Source organism: Salmo trutta, chromosome 1 (genome assembly GCF_901001165.1).
Source record: "Salmo trutta chromosome 1, fSalTru1.1, whole genome shotgun sequence".
Lineage (NCBI taxonomy): Eukaryota > Metazoa > Chordata > Actinopteri > Salmoniformes > Salmonidae > Salmo > Salmo trutta.
The window spans coordinates 59,193,113-59,205,504 of NC_042957.1; the positions used below are offsets into that span (position 1 = coordinate 59,193,113).

Consider the following 12,392-nt stretch of genomic DNA (forward strand, 5'->3'; position numbering starts at 1 on the left):
CCCCCCTGTCCGCCCTCTCTTTTATTTTCCTCCTCTCATGTCCTCTATCTGTTCTCAGGTGCGGTACGAGCTTCCAGCATCTTCCCCATCCTCAGTGTCATCCTGCTCTTCATGGGAGGCTTGTGTATAGCTGCCAGCGAGTTCTACAAGTCACGCCACAACATCATCCTCAGCGCAGGGATCTTCTTTGTGTCTGCAGGTGAGTCTAGAGAGGAATAGAGAGAGGAAGAGATAGAGGAAGAGATAGAGAGGAAGAGATAGAGAGGAAGAAAGAGGGGAAGAGAGAGAGGAAGAGAGAGGGGAAGAGAAAGAGGAAAAGAGAGAGGAAGAGAAAGAGGAAGAGGAAGAGAGAGAGGGGAAGAGTGAAAGGAAGAGAGAGTGGAAGAAAGAAAGGAATAGAGAGCGGAAAATAGAGAGGAAGAGAGGAAGAAAGAGAGGAAGAGAGAGGGGAAGAAAGACAGGAAGAGAGAGAGGAAGACAGAGAGGAAGAGAGAGGGGAAGAGAGAGAGGAAGAAAGACAGGAAGAGAGAGAGGAAGACAGAGAGGAAGAGAGAGGGGAAGAGAGAGAGGAAGAAAGACAGGAAGAGAGAGAGGAAGACAGAGAGGAAGAGAAAGACGAAGAGAGAGAGGAAGAAAGAGAGGTAGAGAGAGGAAGAAAGAGAGGAAGAGAGAGAGGAAGACAGAGGGAGACAGAGAGGAAGACAGAGAGGAAGAGAGAGAGGAAGAGAGAGAGAAAGAGAGAGAGGAAGAGAGAGAGGGAGAGAGAGAGGAAGAGAGAGTGGAAGAGGGAGTGGAAGAAAGAAAGGAAGAGAGAGAGGAAAAGAGAGAGGAAGAGAGAGGAAAAGAGAGAGGAAGAGAGAGGAAAAGAGAGAAGAAGAGAGAGGAAAAGAGAGGAAAAGAGAGAGGAAGAGAGAGGAAAAGAGAGAGGAAGAGAGAGAGGGAGAGAGAGAGGAAGAGAGAGTGGAAGAGGGAGGAAAAGAGAGAGGAAGAGAGAGGAAAAGAGAGAGGAAGAGAGAGGAAAAGAGAGAGGAAGAGAGAGGAAAAGAGAGAGGAAGAGAGAGGAAAAGAGAGAGGAAGAGAGAGGAAAAGAGAGAAGAAGAGAGAGGAGAAGAGAGGGGAAGAGAGGGGAAGAGAGAGGAAAAGAGAGAAGAAGAGAGAGGAAAAGAGAGAAGAAGAGAGAGGAGAAGAGAGGGGAAGAGAGAGAAGAAGAGAGAGGAAAAGAGAGAAGAAGAGAGAGGAGAAGAGAGGGGAAGAGAGGGGAAGAGAGAGGAAAAGAGAGAAGAAGAGAGAGGAAAAGAGAGAAGAAGAGAGAGGAGAAGAGAGGGGAAGAGAGGGGAAGAGAGAGAGGAAGGGGTGTGTATCTAGGGCAGGTAGAGGAAGAGAGGAAGGAAGACTGGGAAAAAGAAAGAGAAACTATGGTGGAGAGGGATAGTAGGGGTTAAATTAGGGAGACTAGCTTTAAATGAGTTGGTTTCATTGATACAAAGTGTACACAAATGCAAATGTTTTCAGTCACTACTTTTTAGTCACAAACATGCAATGTTATTATGGTTCACTTACATAGAACAGTTGTACAGATGGATGTAAATCCAGCAAAGAAGAGACTGTTGACTAATCCGGCTAAGGTGCACAAGCAGTCTATCGCTCTCTGCTGGTCATCCCCAGTACTGCAACTCCTCAGTCAGCTCAGCCTCCACTCAGCAGCAGCCACAAGTCACGCACTCCATTCTTCCCTCTTTATCCACTTATTTTCTCCTGATCTGGGTGCTGGGCTAGAAGCTACCCATTGGGATTCAACTCTAAAAATATGGTGTCCCTGACATACTTTCCCAATGATCCATCATCCCAGCTCTACTGTTATACACACTTCTCTCTCTTCGTGACTAAACGCTACAGTCAAAGTAGATATATATACACTGAGTGTACAAAACATTAGACCTCAACATCAGAACATCCTCAATTTGATGGGGCATGGACTCTACAAGATGTCGAAAGTGTTCTTCAGGAATTCTGGCCCATGTTGACTCCAGTGAGTCCCACAGTTCCGTCAAGTTGGCTGGTCCCTTGGGTGATGGACCATTCTTGATACACACAGGAAACTGTTGAGTGTGAAAAACCCAACAGCGTTGTAGCTCCTGAAACACTCAAACTGGTGCGCCAGGCACCTACTACCATACCCTGTTCAAAGGCACTACAATATTTTGTCTTGCCCGTTGACCCTCTGAATGGCACACACACACAATCCATGTCTCAACTGTCTCAAGGCTTAAAGATACTTCTTTAAACTGACTCCTCCCCTTCATCTACACTGATTGAAGTGGATTTAACAAGTGACATCAATAAGGAACCATAGCTTTCACCTGGATTCACCTGGTCAGTCTATGTCATGGAAAGAGCAGGTGTTCCTAATGTTTTGTACACTCAGTGTATATGAGTATATGATTATTATCCCTATCGTAGGTTGTGATCCCTATGTGAATCAGATGTGTGGTCATGTTATGTGCTGTCCCAACTGATCTGACTCTGGATCTCAGTCTTTGTTCTTAACACTATAAGGGCAGAGGCTCTGGCTTGGGTCATATTTCTGGGTCGTATTCAGTCATATTTTTAAAACAGTGAGAAGTTCAGTATGTATGTACATTATCCTTTGGTGAATCCGTGGCACTTGTTTCAAAAGGTTTGTCTTGGTAATGGCGTATTCACTGTGGTGGATAGATGCAATCAGTTGTAGAACAGGTTCATGGAGGACTACTGCATATGTGGTTTGCCTAGAAAAGGTAAATGTCCTGTCTTAACCGATTGCATAATTCCTCTGTTCTCTCATCCCGCCCCTCCAACTCCCCAACCTTCCACCCCCCACTCCCTCAGGCCTGAGTAACATCATCGGGATCATCGTGTACATATCAGCCAACGCAGGGGACCCCTCTAAGAGCGACTCTAAGAAGAACAGCTACTCCTACGGCTGGTCCTTCTACTTCGGAGCCCTGTCCTTCATAATGGCCGAGATGGTGGGCGTCCTGGCAGCTCACATGTTCATCGACCGCCATCGGCAGCTCCGGGCAGGAGCCAGGGCTGCCGACTACCTCCAGGCCTCGGCCATCACACGCATCCCATCCTACCGTTACCGTTACCGGCGCCGCTCGCGCTCCTCCTCCCGGTCCACAGACCCCTCGCACTCCCGCGACACCTCGCCTGTGGGCCTCAAGGGCTTCAGCGCGCTACCCTCTACAGAGATCTCCATGTACACGCTGCCCCGGGACACCCTGAAGGCCGGGGGCACGCCGACCGCCACCTACAACTCGGAGAGGGACCATACCTTCCTGCAGGTCCACAACTGTATTCAGAAGGAAAAAGACTCGACCAACACAGCCAACCGCCGCACCACGCCCGTATGAGGGAGCCCTGAGAGCAGAGCCCGGGGGAGCGGAGACAGCGAGGCCCCCACCCAGGTCTCTAATATACCATAGGCCAGGATGAGTTTCCATGTTTATAGAGATTGATGATTTTATTTCATTCAACTGCATGATTTTCCCATCTACCATTGTTGAGAGAGTCTAAAGGGGTTTGTTCAGTTCCTTTGGAGTAAATGGTAGTACTGGGAGAATGGGGCAGATTGTCCTTAGAGACTGAGTCATTTTTATGGGTGGGGATGGGTGATGAGGGTGGGGCACTGAAAGGGAGGGTTATGATTTAAATTTGATTCTTGATTTCATAACCTTTTGTTTTGACAGTTTGGCTCCACAGTTTTGGTGGTGCAACAAGCTGCTGTACTTTCCCATCATACCACCTGCCATATGCCTCTGATTTGTTGTCATATTTATTCATGTACTTATTTTCTGCATTAAAACTGTGAATTTTTGCAGCTTGGGATTCAGTAAGAATTAGCCCAGTCTGTAAACTCTAACAAAGGTACTATATGTGTATTAATTTTATAAATAAATTATTAAGTTAATAATCAAGAGATACAGACTTTACTGAAGCAAAAAAACAAACAAGTAAACTAAACTAAGTGCTGTTGGTAACACGAGAAAAGACTCTTTTAGGATCTGCTGGAAGGATGACAGAGCCAGAGAGAAAGTACTGTAGGTACACTACACTACGGAGCTGCTGAAACATGACGAGAGACAGACGCAGACAGTCAACAGTAGAAAAATAGAGATTATTTTAATAGAACCTTCTCGCCTTTTTCTGAGTCCCTGTTCGCTTTCTTTTTGGGGGGGGTCGTCATGGGAGTGTTGAACCCCTCAAGAGGAACCACCAACAACAACAATGGGGTCAAAGTTCACACCAAGAAAAAAAGACTCCAAACACGACTTCTCGAAGAAAAAGGAAGGAGGAGAGGGGGAGGAAAAGAAGAGGATGCCAAATACAAAAATAAATACTTGCGTAAAAGGCAAGCAACAAGATAAATATGAAATAGTACAAGAGAAGCTAAGTGAATCAAATTTTCTGAAATTAAATGCATGCTATAAAATTACAGCAAATCTGCTCTTGAGAAACTTAAGTTTTGGATAATGATAATTAGAAGGGGAAAAAAGTGATGACGCCAACGTTTAAACTAGTAATGTTTCATGAGTATTTTTTCTCTTATGTTTTTTTATTTACTTCATTTTATCTTATGCTTTTGTGAAAGAAACCAAACAATCTACATTGAACAAAAACAGATTTTTTTTTAAATGGTTTGGTTAAATTCTTTATATAAATATATATGTACGTATTTTATTTTTCAAATTCACACAGCCTTAGTCATTTCTTTGTTTCTTTTGATTTTCAATGTGTTGTTCAAATTGAAAATGAAATCTTTAAAGGTGCCAAAACCGAATGATGCTTTACTTGGATGCATCAAGTCCTGATGAATAAAATACCAATCCTAGGAGAACAAATCAGCCTGTTTCACTGTGTCTCTAACCTACTGTATCCTTTCACTTTAACACCCTTGTTCTATGTTTCTGATACACTCTCACACTGTCTCTCTGTGTGTCTCTACTCTCTACCATGTACTAACACTTGTGTTAACAAGCATGTTTCTGTCTTTAGGCTACAGTATGGGAGAAACCATTATTGTAAAGATAAAACAGCACATAAGACACATCACCGCGTGGTGTCTTTCTAGGACATGACATTCCTGAAAAAGGAACACAGGTTTGCAATAAAACTAGGACTCTGTAGCTGGAGCTATCCATGTAGAAATGATATACGACACCTTTCTACACGACCGCCCTAAAAGCATCCCTTTCAGGACCTGATGCACCCGTTTTTCTCTGCAATGAGGTGAGCGTGTGCGTGTGTGGCAAGCGTGAACGTGTGTGTGTTTATGCGAGCACACGTGAGTGTGTGAGGCAGACACGTAATAGCAGCCCTCTGAGTGGAACCAAAGGGTCTGAGGCTGTGGCAACACTGGCTGTGTTTGTGTATTTTTTATTAAGAGGGAGTAATATAGTGGTCTCTCTGTCCAGCATGGCTCATGAAGAGGGAGTAATATAGTGGTCTCTCTGTCCAACATGGCTCATGAAGAGGGAGTAATATAGTGGTCTCTCTGTCCAGCATGGCTCATGAAGAGGGAGTAATATAGTGGTCTCTCTGTCCAGCATGGCTCATGAAGAGGGAGTAATATAGTGGTCTCTCTGTCCAGCATGGCTCATGAAGAGGGAGTAATATAGTGGTCTCTCTGTCCAGCATGGCTCATGAAGAGGGATTAATATAGTGGTCTCTCTGTCCAACATGGCTCATGAAGAGGGAGTAATATAGTGGTCTCTCTGTCCAGCATGGCTCATGAAGAGGGAGTAATAGAGTGGTCTCTCTGTCCAGCATGGTTCATGAAGAGGGAGTAATATAAGGGTCTCTCTGTCCAGCATGGCTTATGAAGAGGGAGTAATATAGTGGTCTCTCTGTCCAGCATGGCTCATGAAGAGGGAGTAATATAGGGGTCTCTCTGTCCAGCATGGCTCATGAAGAGGGAGTAATATAGTGGTCTCTCTGTCCAACATGGCTCATGAAGAGGGAGTAATATAGTGGTCTCTCTGTCCAACATGGCTCATGAAGAGGGAGTAATATAGTGGTCTCTCTGTCCAGCATGGCTCATGAAGAGGGAGCAATATAGTGGTCTCTCTGTCCAGCATGGCTCATGAAGAGGGAGTAATATAGTGGTCTCTCTGTCCAGCATGGCTCATGAAGAGGGAGTAATATAGTGGTCTCTCTGTCCAGCATGGCTCATGAAGAGGGAGTAATATAGTGGTCTCTCTGTCCAGCATGGCTCATGAAGAGGGAGTAATATAGTGGTCTCTCTGTCCAGCATGGCTCATGAAGAGGGAGTAATATAGTGGTCTCTCTGTCCAGCATGGCTCATGAAGAGGGAGTAATATAGTGGTCTCTCTGTCCAACATGGCTCATGAAGAGGGAGTAATATAGTGGTCTCTCTGTCCAACATGGCTCATGAAGAGGGAGTAATACAGTGGTCTCTCTGTCCAGCATGGCTCATGAAGAGGGAGTAATATAGTGGTCTCTCTGTCCAGCATGGCTCATGAAGAGGGAGTAATATAGTGGTCTCTCTGTCCAGCATGGCTCATGAAGAGGGAGTAATAGAGTGGTCTCTCTGTCCAGCATGGCTCATGAAGAGGGATTAATATAGTGGTCTCTCTATCCAGCATGGCTCATGAAGAGGGAGTAATAGAGTGGTCTCTCTGTCCAACATGGCTCATGAAGAGGGAGTAATATAGTGGTCTCTCTATCCAGCATGGCTCATGAAGAGGGAGTAATATAGTGGTCTCTCTGTCCAGCATGGCTCATGAAGAGGGAGTAATATAGTGGTCTCTCTGTCCAACATGGCTCATGAAGAGGGAGTAATATAGTGGTCTCTCTGTCCAACATGGCTCATGAAGAGGGAGTAATATAGTGGTCTCTCTGTCCAGCATGGCTCATGAAGAGGGAGTAATATAGGGGTCTCTCTGTCCAGCATGGCTCATGAAGAGGGAGTAATATAGTGGTCTCTCTGTCCAGCATGGCTCATGAAGAGGGAGTAATAGAGTGGTCTCTCTGTCCAACATGGCTCATGAAGAGGGAGTAATATAGTGGTCTCTCTGTCCAACATGGCTCATGAAGAGGGAGTAATATAGTGGTCTCTCTGTCCAGCATGGCTCATGAAGAGGGAGTAATATAGTGGTCTCTCTGTCCAGCATGGCTCATGAAGAGGGAGTAATATAGTGGTCTCTCTGTCCAACATGGCTCATGAAGAGGGAGCAATATAGTGGTCTCTCTGTCCAGCATGGCTCATGAAGAGGGAGCAATATAGTGGTCTCTCTGTCCAACATGGCTCATGAAGAGGGAGTAATATAGTGGTCTCTCTGTCCAGCATGGCTCATGAAGAGGGAGTAATATAGTGGTCTCTCTGTCCAGCATGGCTCATGAAGAGGGAGTAATATAGTGGTCTCTCTGTCCAGCATGGCTCATGAAGAGGGATTAATATAGTGGTCTCTCTATCCAGCATGGCTCATGAAGAGGGAGTAATATAGTGGTCTCTCTGTCCAGCATGGCTCATGAAGAGGGAGTAATATAGTGGTCTCTCTGTCCAACATGGCTCATGAAGAGGGAGAAATATAGTGGTCTCTCTGTCCAGCATGGCTCATGAAGAGGGAGTAATATAGTGGTCTCTCTATCCAGCATGGCTCATGAAGAGGGAGTAATATAGTGGTCTCTCTGTCCAGCATGGCTCATGAAGAGGGAGTAATATAGTGGTCTCTCTGTCCAGCATGGCTCATGAAGAGGGAGTAATATAGTGGTCTCTCTGTCCAGCATGGCTCATGAAGAGGGAGTAATATAGTGGTCTCTCTGTCCAACATGGCTCATGAAGAGGGAGTAATATAGTGGTCTCTCTGTCCAGCATGGCTCATGAAGAGGGAGTAATATAGTGGTCTCTCTATCCAGCATGGCTCATGAAGAGGGAGTAATATAGTGGTCTCTCTGTCCAGCATGGCTCATGAAGAGGGAGTAATATAGTGGTCTCTCTATCCAGCATGGCTCATGAAGAGGGAGTCATATAGTGGTCTCTCTGTCCAGCATGGCTCATGAAGAGGGAGTAATATAGTGGTCTCTCTGTCCAGCATGGCTCATGAAGAGGGAGTAATATAGTGGTCTCTCTATCCAGCATGGCTCATGAAGAGGGAGTAATATAGTGGTCTCTCTGTCCAGCATGGCTCATGAAGAGGGAGTAATATAGTGGTCTCTCTGTCCAGCATGGCTCATGAAGAGGGAGTAATATAGTGGTCTCTCTGTCCAGCATGGCTCATGAAGAGGGATTAATATAGTGGTCTCTCTGTCCAGCATGGCTCATGAAGAGAGATTAATATAGTGGTCTCTCTATCCAGCATGGCTCATGAAATGGGTCTCCAGGAGAGCCAATGAAGAGTATGGGATCAGCTCCTGCACAGGCCAGTCAAAGCCCTTCTCTGTCCCATTAGTCCCTGATGCAGGACAGCAGAGTCCCTGCCCAATTTTTTTTTTATTATTGTATTTTACTACTAGCACTAACTTTGCTGATAACTTCAAGGGATCCTATTATGGTCTCTGTGCAGTGTGGGAGCAATGAGCCATCTGCAATCTATTTGGGCTCCAACTCCATTCAAATTAAAGGGCCAGCAGGTTCATGGGGAAAAGAAAAAGACCCCAAACTGTTTCTATTAGACAAAGTGCTGAGATCTTGATTCACTGTATTATCTGAGTTCACTGACAAAAGCTTCTCTCCATAAATTTGTCTAAGAATGTGTCCACGAAGCACTCTGAATGAATAGGGCTTTTTATGTACAGTATAGGCATTTTTATTCAGAATTCATAAGAAGCAGCCATTTTACAAGGCTGGATTACATTAAATCCTAAGTGGAGGAGAGGAGATACTGACATTACCATGAAGCCACATCGAGTCCTACTAGCCGTACACACACACACACACACACGTCAGTTTTTTATGTTTTGGGATTGGAGGTTCTCCCTCTCTCTTTCATCTCTGTCTCTGTCCCTCCCTCTCTCACTTCCTCCATCTTGTCTGGCTGACATGCTTGTCCTTAATTTGCCTCTCCAGCACAATCTCTCATTCTCTATCCCTCTGTGACTTATACACTCACATACTATCTCCTCCCTTCTCCCACCCGTCTTCCCTGTTGTTTTTGCTTGCTCTCATGAATGCAGAACATCTCTCTCCCTCTAACTCTCCTTCCCTCTTCATCCATCCCTCTCTCTTTATGTCTCTCTCTCTGTCTTAGAATGCAGGATATGTGATGAAAGGAGGGAAGTGCTGTTGACATCACTGAAATGTAATTGACAGTGTGGCGGTGGTGTCCGTCCATACGAGAGTCCCAGCTCACTGCGGGGGAAGATGCATTTGTGGGCCACACTCCTAATGAGCTCCTTACCACTGGATTCTCTGTGGCTTCAACAGCCATCCTCTCTTCATCCCTCTATCCCCGTCTCCCATCCTGACAGTGGAGAGTTAGAGTCTGGAGTGGCTAGACGTGCCCTTGAAGAGTCAAGTCCTTTCTTGGCAGCCTGACAGAGTTGGACATTCCGTGGTGACGTCATGGAGGGTTAACTCTCCTCGCCCACCGCAGTGAGAGGAGAGCAAGGCTCCAGCTACACGGCTCACATCATAGGCTGGATTTCCCATGCTCTGTCGCTGAAGGTTACAAAGTGTCATATCTGAAATGGAGCCAGAGGAGGGAGAGATTTCTCACACTCTAATTGTTTCTCCCCTCTCCTACTGTGTGTCAATATCTGCATTTTAGCATGCAAGAAATTAGCCTCTCACTCTGAGTGTCTCCCTCTCTCTGTGTACCTCTCCCTCTATCCCTCCATTTCCTTTTCTCTCTCTCCCGGTGTTGTGATCAAAGTGCCTGGTGTGTCTCTCTGCAGTGCTGTGTGATCAGAGAAGTGTGTGTGTGGGGGGGGGGGGAGATGAGGCCGGAGGAACATACTGTCCCCTTCTGGCTGGGAATACTAAGAGACCATCCTCTTCTCTGGGCTGTCTTTGTGTCTAAGTACAGCAGTCTCCAAGGTTACATAACCTCGCATCAAATCAACAATGACCTTTATCTGACTTTAGCAGCCAGTGTTCTGGGACAGAGCACCCCATGGGACCATCAGGCACGTCACCTGAAGACTCGCCTCTTATCCCCAACGAAAAGGCCACCGCAAGAGAAGGGCTCGGTTGGGCACGGCTGGAAACTGTTCAGCTGAAGAGTGACCCCACAAGGTTAGCTGTACAAGACTGTGTGTGTGTGTGTGCGTGCGTGCGAGAGAGAGAGAGAGAGAGAGAGAGAGAGAGAGAGAGAGAGAGAGAGAGAGAGAGAGAGAGAGAGAGAGAGAGAGAGAGAGAGAGAGAGAGAGAGAGAGAGAGAGAGAGAGAGAGAGAGAGAGAGAGAGAGAGAGAGAGAGAGAGAGAGAGAGAGAGAGAGAGAGAGAGAGAGAGAGAGAGATTGCCTCTTGTTTATGCTGACCAGAGAGTTGCTGACTGCGCTCACCTAGGTTATTTTGGGGTCAGGGAGAGGTGAGAGGCTACAGATAGCTAGGCATGGCTCTTCTACAGGACATGTCACGAGGACAAACGAACACTGAGTTCAAAATGACAAATTCAAAAATCACATCGTCACAACAACCGCTATACTCAAAACAGAGGGAGGAAACAATAGCTAAGTGCGCAATCTGTACTTTCACAAAAGCGTTTGAAACAGTAGTAGAAAAGAAACAGATTCCTCATAAAGAAACAGTAGTGGAAAAGAAACAGGTTCCTCATGAAGAAACAGTAGTGGACAAGAAACAGATACCTCATAAAGAAACAGTAGTGGAAAAGAAACAGATACCTCATAAAGAAACAGTAGGAGAAAAGAAACAGATACCTCATAAAGAAACAGTAGTGGAAAAGAAACAGATTCCTCATGAAGAAACAGTAGGAGAAAAGAAACAGGTTCCTCATAAAGAAACAGTAGTGGAAAAGAAACAGATACCTCATAAAGAAACAGTAGTGGAAAAGAAACAGATACCTCATAAAGAAACAGTAGGAGAAAAGAAACAGGTTCCTCATGAAGAAACAGTAGGAGAAAAGAAACAGATTCCTCATGAAGAAACAGTAGGAGAAAAGAAACAGGTTCCTCATAAAGAAACAGTAGTGGAAAAGAAACAGATTCCTCATAAAGAAACAGTAGGAGAAAAGAAACAGGTTCCTCATAAAGAAACAGTAGAACCACTAGACAGCATGATAGGGATTTAAGAAAAGGCTGTGAAGGAAATGGGCCATGATATCCCACCCATCCTGCACTCTGGTGGTGAGAGGCAGTAATTCATGCAGGGAGAAGGGCACTCCTGCTCCCATAAGCTTGGGGAAGAAAGGAAAGCTGTGTCCATGGGAACGGGCTTGGAATACTGATGCCACAGTGCAGGGGTGCATTGGAGCTGCAGTCTATTCTGGCAAGCTCAGGCTAAGGCCTTAGGTATTCTCATTACAGCTGTCCTCTAAATGTCTGAAGGCTATCATCAAATGTTGCCTTTTTGTCAAAACTGGGCTTACAAAGTACCCCCTGTCACTATTATTCGATTGTGAATATCTTAAAGATAATAATACAACATTGATCAAATAGCATCAGTGAAATAGTCTCTCATCATGTCCACATTGCGTTTGTCACTAAGCTTGTCAAAGTCCCCAGTCAGTCCTTCTGGTCCCCATAAGGGATTGTATGATTTGTGACCCACTGGCTCTAAATGTTGAAAGTAAAGAGACATTAGACTAAAATGCACCATGAACTCCTTTTTTTCCTCCACTGTCTGGAAGCGGCCGTGGCCAAACTTGGAGGTGGTGTCGATGAACTTGAGGTCGATCTTCTCCAGGGAAGATGGCTCAACTGCACCAACAGAGACTGAAAACAGAAGTTAATCAATATGACATTTTGCAACCACACATGCCTTTCACATATATAGGTGTATGATTTGTGATCCGCCTTCTACTAATGAGCTTCCATGTTTTTATTCTTCAACTGTCTTCAACAGTTCATGTTTCAGCATGTTGAAATATTGTACTGTATCGTCCCTCTATTACCTGCTGGATGAGGGACGGGGGAGTCAGGGCCTTCTTCAGACAGACAGTCTCCTGACCCCATCCTCTCCGTGGGACCTGATCCTGAGTGTGAGGTCCTCCCTGATGGTCTGTCTCCCTGGCTGTCAGACTCCCTGCCATATTGCCACAGTCAGTTCCCTCACCCTGCAGGACAACACTGACTCTCTGCCAGCCTATCTGCCAGGCCCAGGCCAGGACACCCCTCACACACCTACACACAGGCACACGAGCATGCACAAACACACACACTCACACAATGCTTGGCCCTCCTCTCTCCTGTCCCAGCATGCTCCCTGGCTAG

At 45.8% G+C, this 12,392-nt stretch overlaps 1 protein-coding gene across 1 annotated transcript in view; it reads left to right on the plus strand.

Annotated features, from left to right (window-relative positions):
* The window catches only part of LOC115202953 (voltage-dependent calcium channel gamma-2 subunit), a 73,664-nt gene extending 68,778 nt beyond the window's left edge, over positions 1-4,886 (plus strand). The window contains exons 3-4 of the mRNA XM_029767165.1: positions 59-199; positions 2,869-4,886. Of these exons, the coding sequence (XP_029623025.1) occupies positions 59-199; positions 2,869-3,395 (668 nt within the window). The 3' untranslated portion in view covers positions 3,396-4,886. The remainder of the gene's footprint in view (positions 1-58; positions 200-2,868) is intronic.
* Positions 4,887-12,392: the final 7,506 nt, after the last annotated feature.